Consider the following 16,376-nt stretch of genomic DNA (forward strand, 5'->3'; position numbering starts at 1 on the left):
GCATGGAGAGGAATTCCCGTGGTTTTGGGTTTGTTTTTATTAACAAGGACAAAAAAGTGAATATTTTTCCATAAAAATTTCAATTTCTCAAAAACAAAACCCATTTACCTTCAAAACATCAGTTTCCCTCCATGGATTCTCAATATAATGAAAAAAGCAAAGGTGTGGAATCCAAACAAGACTTGAAGCTCTTAGAAACACAAGTTTATCTAATGACTTCTACTGAGGTAATACTTCATTTATTCACAAATGTATGAAAACAGATTTTAAACAAACATGTAGCTTAACAACATTAAGAGAAAAAAGTCACATCCCCCTGCTCACCTTGCTTTTATTTGGCTTCTTCTAGCAGCTGCCTCACTAGCTGTCATGGGTTCAGGAAGACTTGAGGGGACAGGAGAATTCTTGGGAAAAACAAATTTGAATAAATTAAAAAACCAAAATCCTGAAAGAAAAAAATTTGATACATATTCAAGAGGAATATTTGGATTCAAAACCTCCACATGCCAAGTCTTCATGCAGAACTCAGAGCTGTACCTGAAAAGGGTTTACCTTATCAGTATCTCCACATCCTCTCAGTGTGTGGCAGAAGTAAAGCAGGACCTGACTGGTCTGACTCTTTTGTCAGCTGCTTCACTTCAGGTACACTGCCAGCTACCAACAATAAAGTGCAACATGGTCTCCAAGCACTTTGTGTGACTGCACAGAGACTCACTTCAGCCTCATGCTCTAAAGCAAAGACCAATCTTTGGAGAAAACTGTTTTTAGCACACGCTGCTCCTCCACCACAACACAAATTCCAGAAAACTGTACAGCACCAAATCTTCAATGGGCTTTTACCTTACCCCCACCTGAAAAATTCCTGAATTAATCCCACATCACCTAGACTGTTTTATGAGAAATATGACAGCTTGGGGCAAAGGAGGACACCAATCCTCTCTCATGACAAATGCACATAAATACAAATCTAAATCTGGTCACAAATAGAGATAGTTAATTATCAAGTATTTCAAGACTTCCTGGTTTATTTTAATCTATGTTGCCAAAAGGCAACACTCAAATTTACTGAGGACATCCTTCTACAATAATAAAGGAAAAAAGGAATTCAAAGGGATCTCAGAAAATTCACTGGTCTGCCTCTGAAGACAGATTGCTACAACCAATATTTGTTGTAAACTCAATTATGAGATTGATTTTTCCCGATGCTTGCCTTGAGAGCCACTTTATAATATTCAGCATTAGCTAAAGTCCCCAAATTCCACTGTAGTACAGACAATTATATCTGTGAAGCAAGTGATCTTTGAGACCAAGCTCAGACCCCCACAGAAAGCAAGGCTAAGAAGGCAGGCTGACTCAACTACTGCTCTGCTTGCTTTCCAGCTCCCTGGAGTCCTTCCAATGGACTACCACAATTGCTAAGGATGCCTAAGCAAAGGGTTTATCCAAGAGCAAATATACACGCTCTTGACACTACACTTACAGCATTCAGCCTTCTACTGTCAACAAGGGAATATCTGTCTATTTCACACTGATTGTGTTAAGAGATTACTAATGCTAAAATCCTAAACCAGGTATTGGAATGGTATCAATACAGCCCACAGAGCTACACCCTCACAATTAAGAACATTTTATTTATAGAGATTTTTTTAATTTATAATTTATTTACTTATACTGCGTGCACACAACATGAGCTTGACCTGTTCTCTGCTCTGTGTTACATTGAGGAACCAGGCATGTGACAGAACTGATGTGATCTCTCAGCTCCTCTCACTGACTTCTCAATATTGCCTACATAACACACTGAAAATACAAGAAAAGTCAAGAGTACTTACATTTATATTAGACACCGGACACTCCTTTTTGGCAATTTTAAAGGCAAAGTAAGATACTTGAAAGATATCAGGTCTCTTCTCTTGATCTGGTTCAAGCATATATCCTGCAAAAATTGATAAGACCTATCACTGGCTAGATCACAAAAAGCCTGTTGAGACACAAAAAACTGTTGAGACAGCTACCAGCAAGGAAAAAATTCAGCATTTGCACCAAATCAGCTTACCACCAAGAGTCATTTGCAGTGTTATTAAAACAAGTTCCCCACACCCAAGATACTTTTTGTCCAGTCAAATAGTTTATAGGGTCAAAAAAAAAATTACAGAACATGCATGCTGCTTGATAAGCTGACGCAGCTGTGCAAAAGGGAAATTCACTGAAGTAGGAATTAGTAACTGCAGAGAGAAACAGCACAAAACCAACTCACTGCACTAACATTTTCCAGGATTAACACAAAATTCAATGTAGCTAAAACAAGATTGACACATCTTACTACATCAGGCTTTTCTCTGTAGGTTTCATTGACTATGAACAATTCTGCATATAAAAAGAAATACAGTTTCATGAATAAAAGGACCTTTCCCTGACAAGACAAAATTCCTTATGTTCCCTCTTAAACACTTGCTTCCCAAATTAAAAGGTTTGTTGCTTTCCCAAGAAATCAAATATAACACAGTACATATAATCCAGCAATCTTGCCTAGATAACCAGAAAGCAAATAAACAGTGAAATACACTTTATAAAAAACTTAGGCCTCTAAAAATATATTCTGCTATGAAGTAAATGAACACTATGAAAATTCAACTTCTCACTTTTGATGAGCAAAGAGAAGCACACTTGCACAAACGCTCAATAGAACAGCCAACCTACCATGTCATTTTACAAAAATCCTCCATAGGTTGAAAAATAGTATCAGACAGATCCTAGAATTTTACACAAAGTTACTATTTCATGTCCTGTATAGTTCACTGGAAGTTTAACTTTTAAGAGATTTTACAAAATAACAGATTCCAGCACTCAGTTGCAGCACCATGACATGGAATACTCACTGAAATACTCCTGCCACTGGATTCTGAAATGTTTAACTCATAGGGTGGGGCATGAGGAGCTTCTTCCTCCCCAGTCACTGCCTTGTAAAAGAGCTCAGATGAAGCCACAGTCCCTGAAATACCTTTTATGACCAAGTGCAGCTTTTTATGACTTCCACTCCACGTGGAAAGAAGGGAAGTTTACATAAGGACATTCTGCCTCACCCAGATACATTCCATGTCAGTACTGCTCATCTTGGCACAGTCATTCATTGAATTTAAAAAATTGCATTCATAACTAGGAGAAAGGATTAAAACCTGTACTTCTCTTAAAAAAAAAAGTAACACAGCGACAGAGAAAACCACTTAAGTCCTTTGAAAACTCATCTCATTTTGTCAGTACTGGCAGAAGGCAAGTGCTTACTCTAATTACTGCTGTTTCTCAATTATGAATGTGTACTCAAAAAAGTGGTTTGGATTTGGTATTGCTTATTACATAAAAACATAACCTGTGTGGTCAACACATCCACAGCTTAGGGTTATAAGAGCTCCTATTCAAACCTTCTGAATTTTTCATATGCTGTCCATCTCACTCTTTCAAGGGAGCCTACTCTAAGCTGAAAACAAGGACAATACTGATAATTACTCTAAATATTAGTTCCCACATCCGTGTCTGGGTAAGTGATAAATCACAAGCCTCAGAACTGCTTCACGTCCAAAATTTTCCTTAACACACTTAGTGCTTCCAAACTGTTGCCAGAGCTCAAATCTGACACTTGGGGTTGCACAAAACTTCTCAGATTTTTGTTCTAGTATAAACTACGCAACTACTATTAAAATTGTCCCCAGTGCAATTAATCTCAGCACACTGATGTTGCTATGCTAAAGCAGCACTTCAAATTTATCTAAGCACTACTTGGACAGAAGAGTCTGACATTCCACAGAAAACACACACTTAAGGGTAAAAAATATTAATAAACAGAGCTAAACAATAAAGAGAAGCAGTCTTGGCATTCCCCCTATTCCTCTGGGATTTATCAGCACCTAAAGAAAAAAAATCATCCCTGAGTCCCAGAGAAACCAAAGGGTTCCCTTGAGCTTCAAGGGCTCTTGGGGAGTTGAGAGGCACAGCTGGAGGTGGCAGGGTTTGACAGCAGAGGTGTTGAGCAAAGCAGCTCAGAGCTGTGCTTTGCTGGCTTGGTGAGCTGGAGGGGTGGCTGCAGCGCCCGTGTACTTACTGATCAAGCAGTGCACGCTGTGCGAGTACCGCGAGCCGTCTGGGATGGTGAAGCTCCCGTCACAAATGGCCACCTGACTTTCTCCAAAGGGAAGGGAAAAGAAGCACAGCTTATACAGCAAGCAGCCCAGTGCCTGTAAAAGAAACACAAGCCCTGTCAGGGGATGAGAACAAGCCCTTGCTACCACAAGGCAGCACTAACAACGCTGCCCCCTGGCCACAGAGATGTTCACATGCTGTGTGGGAGCTGCACTTTGGAACACAGCTGATGTGAGGAGCTGATGGGTCAAAGCTGCTCTAACAACACTTGCTCTTGCTCTGATTCCTGCAGCACACCCAGTACAAACCAGAGCACACCAAGCACTGCATTCTCAGCATCATATCATGACTCTTTGCACTAAATTTCCTATCTTATTCCTTGTCTGCTCATCAACTACTAAAAATACCTTTCTTGATCATGCTGGCAACAGGTTTCCATAAGAAATCACTGGGGGCTATCAAGGAGAAACCAGAGCACACATAAGAAGAGATGTTCTAAATCACATCCCCTTTCCTTTAAGTTAAAAAAACCCAAAAAACATGGGATTCATTTTATTTACAAAAATCTAAGTAGCCAAGACACTTCTACTGTTCTGTGTTCTATAGCTGCCCAATGTGTTTCATTTTCCAGTAATTAGTTTTTCAGTCAGTCAATACTGGTTTTAATTCCCCCTTCCTTTACCAGTCCCACAGATCATACTATCCAATTTTTTGCTTACCCAGATATCTGCCTTGGTAGTAATGGGTTTTCCTCCATATAGATTGATCATCTCAGGAGCTCTGTATGATAGTGTAGTGTACCTAGAAACATAAAATACAGAGGACGTAGCTAAAAATCTAGCATCACAGGCGAGAGGGTGTTTCCCTGATCCACCATGCACAAAGTTTCAGACATGTGCCTGGAACTGTCTTACATGATGCACATCATTAGCACATTGCAGCATCACAAATAATATCTGGAGCAGCAGTATGAACTATCATACACAAAAATAAACATTAGGTCAGGTTAAGTTGGCTTTTAGTGTTATTGCCCCAAACCAGACTTTTGCCAGAGTAACATACACAGCCAGTCACCTGAGGGGAACAAATGCTGAGTCCTACAAGGGCCCTCCCTATCCCACACTGAAACACGCAGAATGCAGACTTCAGAACACTAACACCCCAAAACAACTCAGCTGGTAGCTCAAATACTTCAGAGATGGAAAAAGCCTCTAATCACTTCATGACTTGAAAACAAGCAGTCTGTATTTACCCCTCTGACACAGTTAGGCCAGAAGGGCAAAATCAAAATAATACGTGTTTTCACAAGTGTGTCTAAGAAAAGTTAAAATATTTTTCTGATCAGTCTCAGGAGAATGGACACAGACCATACTCTGCAAATGAGACTCAGTATAAATGCACTGCAGGGCTTCTTTACATCAGTTATTGGTATCTTAGCAAGTATTTGCTTAGTAGTATTAAAAAGCACAAATGAAAAATATCCAACTCCTAAAATGGCCAGGAGCCAGACCTATATTTATGAACAATTTACTTTCACAACAGCATGCTTTTTGCTAACAACTTTGTTTTTCAAAACTGTGATTCTTAAAAATAATCTGTCAATAAACAGAGGAAATCTTATCAAATACTTGTAGTCTTTTACTGTATTTATGCCAAAATGAATTCAAGATCAGCTATTAATTTCAATTCATTAGTGATACATGCACACCACATTATAATATATGGAGTTTCCTGGCAGCACAGTCATTGCTTATGACAGATCACCTAAAAGCGAACTTACTTTTTTATTTCTTCTTCAACCATATTAACACCATCTTTTTGAGGGTTCAGGTACTTGTTAGTGGCACTGCCAAAGTCACAGAGAACGTAGTTCCCATTATCATTTAACAACAGATTCTCCACCTTCAAAGAAAACCAACACACCAGGTAGGTTAACATAAAAGCATGAACTTCCAGGTTAAGCATTACTACATGTTCTCACACACAAACAGGAAGTAAATGCTGCTATGAAGTAAATGAACACTATGAAAATTCAACTTCTCACTTTTGATGAGCAAAGAGAAGCACACTTGCACAAATGCTCAACAGAACAGCCAACCTACCATGTCATTTTACAAAAATCCTCCATAGGTTGAAAAATAGTATCAACTGCTAAACTTTGTTTTGGCAATAGGTGATGTCCTATAGTTAATGTCTGTTTATAGCTTCACCAACAGCAAGCTCCCAACTAGAAACCAGTCTTACAGAAAGCTCTCCCATATCCTCAACCCTCTTCAAACAGATTCCTGATTTTAGCCTGGATTTCCTTACAGTAAAGGTCATACCTTGAGATCCCGGTGAACTATAGGTGTTTTGCACTGATGCAACCGGGCAACAGCTTCACAGGTGTCACAAAATATCCTCATTACTTCTGGCTCCGTGAAGCCTGTCTGCAGACGCTGGTTCATCTGGTTCACAACTTGCCCAGCTAAAAAAACAGGAGAAATATCTTTCAAGTAATTCCTATCAGGTACAGAAGTAGAGTTATATGCATTAAGTCCACAAATATGATGCAAGAAAGTTTTCCTCAGTTACTGTATTTGAACAAAATAAACCTTGTTTCCCAACCATACACTCTTTTATTACCCTAAAGAGAAAAATTACTGGCACAAATGAAAACAATCCAGTCCCTGAGGCTGAAATGTGTTTGAAACCAACAGCTGCAAACACAAAAAAAGAACCCATCACACCAATATGTCACCTAAAAACTCTCTCTTGCATTAGGATCCATAACCCAAATGCCAAGTGAGTTCATGAATTCATTCTCTGAACACCCTGTCTTTCTGGGACACAAAGGAGGAAGAAAGGGGAAGCAGGGAAGGAGGGAAACAAAGCCCTGAACTCATCCTCCAAGGAAGAAGACCTCCCTTTCCCTTTTCATAGGTTTCTTTTAAGACTGGCAATCAATACTTCCCTGTTCCTTGCAGTAATTGTACCAGACACCACTAAGCTCTTCCTACCACAATGCTCGCTGCACACAGGGATGAAGAAGGATTCTTGCAGAGACAGCAGGCCCTTGGTGGGCATTCTGTCAAACAAGGATGCTTACAGCACGGGAAGCCTACCACTGTCAAGTTGTCTGACAGCTGACATCCACAGGGTTATTTACCAGGGCCATTAGGGAAACAGTACAACCAACAGCGAGTCAGAACTGAGCTCCCAGAATGGTACAGAAGTTCATCCATACAAGCAGGGTAAAGGGCCAAAAATGTGGCCATTAGTTTTCAAGTTCTCTTTAATCCATTCCCCAAAATCTACATTAATCTACATGGTCTTTGGCTCCTTATGGTACAGATTGCACAAACTGTAAGGCTCACTGCTTATACTGCAAATATAACCCACATACACCTCAGCTCAAAGTACTGGTTGAGCAGTACAGACCATGGGAGGCTTCTTTCCAGGAGTATTTACTTTGTGCTGCAGCACTTAGGGCATAGTATCACCAATTACTTGGGTTAACCACCATCTCATACTAGGAGGTCTGCACTCAGTCTCCCTAGATTTTAGACAAACTTCACAAGTTAAACTCATTGGCAAGTTTATATACCCTACATATGTGAACTGAGAGGAACAGCCAGTCTCTGACTTAGGTATTGTTTCAAACAAAGTTACGTTGTCAAGCAGGAACACATGGCTGACACCGTTTTGGACAGCACTATCAACCTGAACTTTACTACACCTATTTGTAGGATATCACCTGTCAGGTGAAGCTTCTTCAATGTTGTCATCTAGAACAAAAATAGCAGAGGGAGCAAAGTGGTGAAAGTTTGCTAATCTTTCCTACCGAGTTACATTCCAGACATCCGTTGCTTAGCACCACCAGCAGAACAGCACAACTGCACTTCATACATAGAGAATTAATTTCCCTGTTTGTAACCATATCTAATTACAAAGCTTTGCGAAACTTTTACGTTTTGGCCAGTGCCTAGGTAGCAATGCCAGCAGAAAAGTGAAACTAACTACCTGGATTCCAGCTGAGACACATACATGTTAACCCCCGACATCAAGGGAACAGTTTTAATCAAAATCACAGGTGATAGTACAAACCTTATCCTCAGTATACCTAGGTGATGACTCTTACCTCGACAGTACTCCATGAGGATGAGCACCTCCCACACGTTATCACTTAGTGAGTTTACAGCACAATCCAAATAACTCACTATGTTCTTGTGCCCAGATAACTCTTTCTGAAAGAGAAAATGGCTATTACACTTCAGTACTGAGAAAACAAAGAGCAATTTTCAGTTGCCACTACAGCACTGGAAGAAAATCCTTTTGCTTGGGAACCAGACATACTGACCAAACGGAATATACACATTCACGTCAGGTATCAAATGCATACTCAAATAATTGAGAAATTAATCATGCACCAACCCTAAAGCCCACATTAGTTTCTGTAAGTACTGGTGGAAAATCAGGAGCAAGCACCAAAAGCAAAAGGTGCCTAGAAACACTGGAGAGGCATTTGCTGGGTGTACACTAGGAACTGACACTTTCTCCAGTTCCAAGCAATGGCCGTCTTACCATGATGGTGATTTCCCTCTTGCAGATGTTGAGGTCTGGCACATTATTCACACACATCCTCTTCAGTGCGCAGCGCGTCCCGCTGGGCGTGCGCACCAGGAACACCGTGGAGAAGCCACCTGGAGAACACAAGTGAAAAAAGCAGCTGCTTGAGCTTCTTGTACACATCTACCCAACATCACTATATCCTAAGGATGAGCAACAAAGACTATAGCGGTCATTGAGTGACTAGTAACAAACACTTCCCAAGTTAAATATTTGTTACCTCAACCCATTTCTTTTAAATCAAATACTCATGACAAAAGCAAAACCATTGAAGCCTCACTACTGTCTTACAACATTACATGAAAGCATTAGAAAAGCACTTTCACATTCAAATTAATTCATAAAGCACAGAACCACCATGTATTGAGACATCAACCCTGCAGTACTTAATCATTCAAAAACCTGAATCGAGTCAAGGTACATTAATTCCCTAAATCCACATTCTAATACATAAAACTATTTAGCAAAAGTCTTGAGAGACACTGAAGAAGTGATGTGACTTTTCAGGCTAGCCTCAACAGCCTCCCTGGAGCCCCAGACAGCACAAGCAGCCAGCCCTAGAGAAGCATTTTTATTTATATCACACTCAATGTGCGCACTGGAATTAAGCATTTTCTTCAAACCACTCCCACTGGAAACATTCTTATCCAACAAGAGCATGAACTGGGCCCCACAGAGTCAAGCCCGTTCCCCAGAAGGGTTTTTTGAGGGTTTTTTTCACTCTTCACTGGTAGAGAATAATCACAGAGGCAGGAAATACACAAGTGAAACAACCTACACAGGAAGTACTTCCCAGTGCTCAGGACACCAAAGTGAAACCCAGCAGGCTGTTTTAGCTGCCTCCTGTTAGTCCTGCCTGCTGCTCAAGGAGGCACACTGGCATCACCTCAAGGCTCACATGCACAGCTTTCCCACACTTAGAGGAAACCCACCTCACAGCAGAGCCCATGTCAAGCCCTGCTTTCCTGAAGTGCTGTCTGATCCAAAGCCAAGCAGCACCACAGGAACTCTGTACTAGGGCAGGAGCTTGGGAACACCACCAGGACACAAGTAACTAAATTAAAACAAGTAACTACTCCAATAATCAGGCAGCCACTTGAAATGCACACATTTCATGGTACCCAGTAGCATCTGCAAGTCATGTTGCTTAAGTACAGTGCACCTCATTTGATGCAAGTCTCATGTGCTTGAGCAAACAATCACATAACCACTGCCACTCAAGAAGCTAAGTTATAGCAATTCCTCTTGGCTGTCAAAGCAGAATTACCACAAGTTTAATTCAACAACCTCATCCTAGTTCACACAGGGGCTTCCTAAAAAATTCATAGGACACCTACTCTTAACAGTTCAAGTTCTCAACACTCAACTCCAGCTGGCACTGAAATGATCCTAGAGGGCTCCAGCCTCGAGCTCTGCCAGAGTCATGTGCAAGACCTTCATTAGCAGAAGAATTTTTGTACTATCCTCACAATAAAACTACCTGGTTTTTAAGCACCAATATCTGACCAAAAATATAAAGCAGTAATCAGGTAAAGCAAAAGACTCATGATTAGAAGGTAATAATCACTTCTTGACTTTTTAAGCCAGTTTTACAGCCTTGAAATTCTCTCTGCCTATCAGGAGGACAAAAAAGAACTCCGTATTTTCAAGCCTCCCTGACAAGTGTTCCGATGTAGCCGGAGCAGACAGGCCCAGGTAGAAACCATCAGTGGAAAGCAGCAGAAACCTAAAGGCCGAGCCTAAGGCTGCTCTTGCCATCAGGTGGCGATATCAGCCAGCAGTTGAACCCGAGGGACTGAAAAAGCAGACCTGGTCCTGGTTTGGCAAGAAGCAGATCCCTGACCTTGAATGGTCTGCCATCAGTGAATAGCGCCGCTATAAAAACCCTTTCCTGCAAGAGTCAAGGGGCACAACCCTGGGCAAGGCTGGGTGACCTGTCCTGCCCCAGCTCACAGCTTTCCTCACTGCTCCCCTTCCTGTTCTCTCTCCCCTCCCACCGGGGCAGCGTGGGGTTCAACACAACAAGGAGCTTCATCTCTTTCAGTCAGATTTCCTCCAAAGTCACTCGAAGTTTAAATCCTCCCAAGGACAGCCACATTGCACTTTTCCCTGGAATGCCTCATAAGAAGCCTTTCTAAAGAATCTATAGTTACATAAGCCAATAGACACTTAGCACAATTAAACTCTTTAAAAAGCTCACACATCTTTCTTACCTTTCTTTACTTGAACTATCTTTGTGTCACCTTAACGATGCACTTTTGGGATCACCTTATCAGCTAGCCAGCAATGACTGGGGCTTTTTTCTGGGCTAGTTATTTTGTTTGTTTCTAATGAAATTCTACATCAGCCACATGTGTTTGGTTTTTTTCTATGTATATTTAAGGTCAACCTTGAGTAATTTCACAGGCCTCAACATGCCATTTACACTTTATCATGTTACATTCCTGAAACTCGAACCAGGAAACAGTGGAGCTGTCAGAATTCTAAGCACCCTATTTGCTTACTCAGGTAGAACAAAATAAGGTTGAAAAATCTTCCAGCGACTTTACCATCTTTCAGACTTACACATTATGTGTATATATAGACAACACCTTTTTTTACATCATACAGATTTTTTTGAAACACACAAAAGCATCAAATGTTGTTTCTCCAAGTAGTGAAACCCTTGACTATGTATTCAAATCTCAGACAAACAGTACAGAAATTCTGGCACAGAAGGATTTTACCTCTACAGTAACAGCAGCCACTAACCACATCTGTAAAAGTTGAAGCAGGAATGGCAGCTACTACACTGTAAATGGTTCCTTACAAATCCATTAAAATTTGGATGTTTTGGAGAGGTGACTGAGTTTTTAGCATCCATCTCTATTCAGACAAGCAAATCCTCAGAAACAAGTTTTGATAAAGCTAATGAGTATACAAAAGTATATTTTCAGTTACACATGTTTTTTCTGTATATTTCAAAACCTGAAATTAAAGAAGCAATAGATGTGTACACCAAGAGATCCTAATTGTTTTCATGTGCCTATGCAATGCAGACAGGTATTTAGGAACTTACTCAACAACTCAGTATGATCTTGGGTTCAGGAGGACAGTTTTTGAGGACATGAAGCCTTGGAGCTGTGAGCCCTAAGAGGGGTTCCAAGGCCAACCTGACTGTCTCCATCACAGCACAGTTGTACACTGGCTTTACATTCTCTGTGGAAAGCTGTTCTTAATAAAGTTGAGTGTAAAGCTGTTGTTAACAAAGCCCAACAACAACCAAAAGGATAGGTTATTTCTAATTTGAAACCCACCCATTTGACAGCCAAGACAGGCCCTCAGCCTCACATGACCTTGGTCAAGGAGACAGCCTTGTGTGCCTCTCCACAAAGCCAGAGAAACAGGTTCAAGTGCAATTATCTCCCTGTGACCCATCTACCCACACATACCCTCTTCTTCCCCAATTTTGCAAGAAGAAGCTACCCATCTACATGCTAATTTCCTTTAAAATACCAGGTCTGTCTCTTTGGCATTCCAGATACTCCTCCCTCCAATGATTATTTCAGTACATTTATCCGTGTCCTGAATAAATTTCTTCACTCAACACTTCCACTGCTAACTTACTGGGAGAATCACTTGATGCCTGGGCCACTTGTGCATGTTTGCTCCCTGTTAGTTGCAGAGACACATTTTCAAGATCAGGCTGACCTGCAGCCTGAGCCAACTCACTCCAGAAGTGACACCTCCCAGGACTGCATAGCCTTCCAAGCACTGGAGCTGCAAGCCAAACAGACTGGAAAGAACCATTTTATGGACTAGGAATCTACCCAAAACACAGACAGAACAGGACCAGTTCAAGCACAAATGCTTTGAAACAGGCTCCCAGCAATACAAACTAATAAAACCTTTACTGCAAGTCTGCAATGACAGAGAACAGTATGACTTTATTAAATGCTTTAAGCATCTTTCTTCCACAAGAGAAAAATACCCCACAAAACCAAAACAAAAAAACCCATGAAAACTCCCACCAAAAATAAAACAAAAAACCAAATCTTAAAAAACCACCAAACCAAACAAAAAAACCCCAAGCATCTGCCCTTCCCCCACCAACTCTAACCTCTATAGCTTCTGTGGTGCTCCAACACAAAAGAAATCAGTGTCCAAAATCAAAGGACATTACAAAGAAAGTCTAAAAAGAACTAGTCTTTCTCCACAAAAAAAAGCACAACCTGAAGAAAAACAGCTCTTCATATCCCATCCCCTTTTGTATGGAAGACTGAAAAAAGCCCTTTTTCAACCTGCATCAAACAATATAACCATGTGCTATTCTACCAGGAATTTGGAGTCTGCTCCTTTCTGCCAGAGTTGCAGACAAACCCATGCCAAGAGCTGTTTCCTGCAGCTCAGTTTTGATTCCCACCTTCAAGGTGTGTGAAACACACATCAGCACTCAGGCTCTCAAGTGTCCTTCCACGACTGCTCTGGAGCCACAGAGCCCCCTCTTCCATGCTGCTGCTCCATTTCCCTGGTGCTGCCACAACATCCATAACTCTGTATGCCCACTGGACCCTACTGGGGTAGGTTCACTTGCATCAATTCCCAGAACCTCTCTCCTCCCCACAAGGATGGCAGTCCTTCCCTCCAGAGGCGCTGCCTGCTGTCAGTCAGCACAGATGGTGCATTGCAGGTGCTTGCAGGAGTGGCAGACTAAAAGCAGACACAAAAACCACCTGAGTTTTGCATAGAAAATATTAATTCTTAAAGCTGTGCAGCTTTCCATCTGTTTTTGACGGCGAAACCTTTAAAAACGCACAGAGCTCCAACATCCGAATTTCTCATCAGATTCCAAACATCATGTGATTGTTGAGGGAGCAACCTTTAACAGAAACTTAAAATGCCTTTTTCAAGCCTTATGAGAAATTTCTGATGAAACATTTAGGTTTTGTCACAAGTTCCACCAGAGAAGGAGGCAACAGTTCTGTCTGCCCATTGCTGAAACACCTCTGCATGAGAGGATGAGGCTGAAAGCAGCTCAATAAAGGCAGCGTTAACAAACACCAATCATAGACACACATCCACCTTTCCCTACATGTACATCTGTAAATTTCGTGAGCATGAACATGGGCACGGGTACTCTCAGTGAAGCTTACCCCATGAGCCTCAGCCTTGAACACAAGGCTCTGAGACACAGCTCCACCCTGAAGATTTGACAGATGTTGCTCCCAAGCTCAAGAGCTCAGCATTTGCCAAACCAAGAACAGAAATAGCTCCCTACTTCTAAAATACTCCATTTCTACACACACATTTCAGAGTTCAGTATTTCTCCACTTTAAGCATGCAGACAATGCATTCCAAGGGCCATACCACTGCTCCCTTTCCCACTGCCCACACAAATTCCCACCATGTAACAAGCTGACTATCAGGGCCAGTTTAGACAAGTAGCACTGTTTTTCTCAAATCTGCATCCGCTCCTCCAGCAGCACTGGGAAAACAGCAGCTGTGAATCACATCCCAGCAGGACAACACCGTGCAGCCACAGCAGGCAGGTCTGCCACGCACACCTCTGCTAATGACACTGCTACCCCGCTCCAGGCTTGCACGTCTGGATTCCACTTCTCCCAGCATCAGCTGGAGGCCAACCTCACAAAAAAGCTCTGACAGAAGCACCAGCGACTGCCTGGGGGGATCCAAGACACTTAAGTGACTGAGCAAGATGGGAAAGATGAATTAAGGTCTGCTACAGACTTTTGTGAAAAGTTTCTGTATTTATTAGCACCCATGCACCAGACATGCCCCAGGGCCAACCCTGAGACGCTTAAGATTCAGCACAGCAAACAGCGAAAGGAACAGAGCTCTGTGCCCTGCAGTACAGCCCATCACCACCCCACCTGCTTCTCCACATCCAGGTGACTTGCTAGCATGTCTGACTACTGCTTCCATGGCATCCCCTGCTGGACAGCCTCAGCTACTTGGCTGCTAGAGAAACAAAAACCATCCATTTCCTAAAGCAGATAAATTCCCTAACACACCTGCAATTCCTGCAGTAACCTAAGTTTAAGGAAGATGAAAGCAGATGGACTGCAAAGCTCACTTAATGCACACTTTTAAAAAATAAACAGACAAAACCAAAAAACCCATGCATTTGCTACACCCTGCAAGGAATGCATCTTATGCACTCAAGACAAAATATTTTATTTCTTAGAGTAAAGCTGATGCCTTCTCATACCTGGCTGGAAAAAGACCAAAAACTTCCCCATATTTCCATCTTCAATCAAGCTGCTTGAGATTTAGTTACAACCACTGCACTACTTTCATGTATTACACCCTCACCATCTCCCTTCTGTTCACTGGGAAAAAAACCAAACAACTAATGCATTTAACTCTGCAACTGTGTTTAACAGAAGTCTGTATTTAAGTCAAGTAATACTTCCTGTCTATAAGGAAAAGACCAAGGAAGGTTGCCAGCGGATCACCAACAGTTCAATTTATTTACTATGAAAATTACTGTTAACATCTACTTATTCACCTGTGCTTGTCATGAGAAAGCTTTTCAACTCACCCAAGACCTTGATAAGACACCTACAATGAGCATCCACTAGCACAGTTTACAAAAAAAAAAAAAATCACTAAATCTGAAAAATTTGAACAGCAGTTTTATCTTTTGCATGTCTTCCTCATCTCCTGTCTTTGCTCACTGAACTCAGCTCCAGCTGTAGTTTAGTCTGACCTGAAAACAGAGTGAGCTGAAAAACCACAAGGACATGAACCGTGCATACAGGCTCGACAGAATTCACCATTGTAGAATGGTGAGGTTACGAGCATGAACTCATTTTGTTTCCTAGATGAATTTCAAATGTCATTCGCTAATTTTTTTTATAAAGCTTGATTTTAGGTCCAGTAAAATCAAAAAATCAAATATAGTTACAAGTTACTTAAATCAGCAGGTAGATAATCCATAGCCAATATGCAAATACAATATGCATGACTTTTTGGGAACTGAACTTAATTGCCATACCATATAGTTACCAACCAGTAATTTAAAGTTTGTTAAGAAAACAAACACCTTATCTCTACCAAACGCTAACTTGCTCTCTAGCTGGCCTTTCATTTTCCTTGCCATCACTGCTGGGATTGTGATTTCCATGCGGAGGGCCAGGAATGCCCAGCCAAGCAGGGCTCCCCAGGCTCCCCACGCCTAAGAGCGCACTGAATGCCCCCGGGCCGCGGCACGGGAACAAAGGCCGGCACACAGAGCCCGGCTCCGGCCCAGCGCCTGGTTCGCGGCGCCCTGGAGCGGTGCCACCTCTGGCTGCCACACAAAGACAAGAGCCACCAGGCCACGCAGACACAAACCAAGCCGTTTGTAACGCCTGCGGCACTTCAGGCTGAGGCAGATGTCACTGCAAGAGTCTCTGCTTTCCTCCTTTTTCAAGGCATCTCACACATACAAATGAGCAAGATGAAGCCCATCTCTTCCCCGCTAGCAAGAGCCTACAGTCTCGCTCACCCTCACATCAGAGCATAATTCACTGACCATTTCTTCCAGGAGCATGACTAGAATTAGAGCTAAAACACCCAATATGGATAATTAAGAAGGATTTTCATTATCTTACCTCACAGTTTTTAGCTGTTTGCAAATACTGGTGCACGTT

The 16,376-nt window shown here is 41.8% G+C and overlaps 1 protein-coding gene across 2 annotated transcripts in view; it reads right to left on the reverse strand.

The window, feature by feature from the left end:
- BMP2K (BMP2 inducible kinase) overlaps positions 1 to 16,376 on the reverse strand; it is a 49,075-nt gene that overhangs the window by 21,974 nt on the left and 10,725 nt on the right. For both annotated transcript variants that reach the window (XM_063156832.1, XM_063156831.1), the window contains exons 2-9: positions 8,698 to 8,816; positions 8,255 to 8,360; positions 6,459 to 6,601; positions 5,915 to 6,036; positions 4,854 to 4,935; positions 4,097 to 4,229; positions 1,833 to 1,936; positions 325 to 404 (exon numbers count right to left, since the gene is read on the reverse strand). In XM_063156832.1, coding sequence (XP_063012902.1) covers positions 325 to 404; positions 1,833 to 1,936; positions 4,097 to 4,229; positions 4,854 to 4,935; positions 5,915 to 6,036; positions 6,459 to 6,601; positions 8,255 to 8,360; positions 8,698 to 8,816 — 889 coding nt within the window. The remainder of the gene's footprint in view (positions 1 to 324; positions 405 to 1,832; positions 1,937 to 4,096; positions 4,230 to 4,853; positions 4,936 to 5,914; positions 6,037 to 6,458; positions 6,602 to 8,254; positions 8,361 to 8,697; positions 8,817 to 16,376) is intronic.

The sequence above is a fragment of the Melospiza melodia genome, chromosome 5 (genome assembly GCF_035770615.1).
Source record: "Melospiza melodia melodia isolate bMelMel2 chromosome 5, bMelMel2.pri, whole genome shotgun sequence".
NCBI lineage: Eukaryota > Metazoa > Chordata > Aves > Passeriformes > Passerellidae > Melospiza > Melospiza melodia.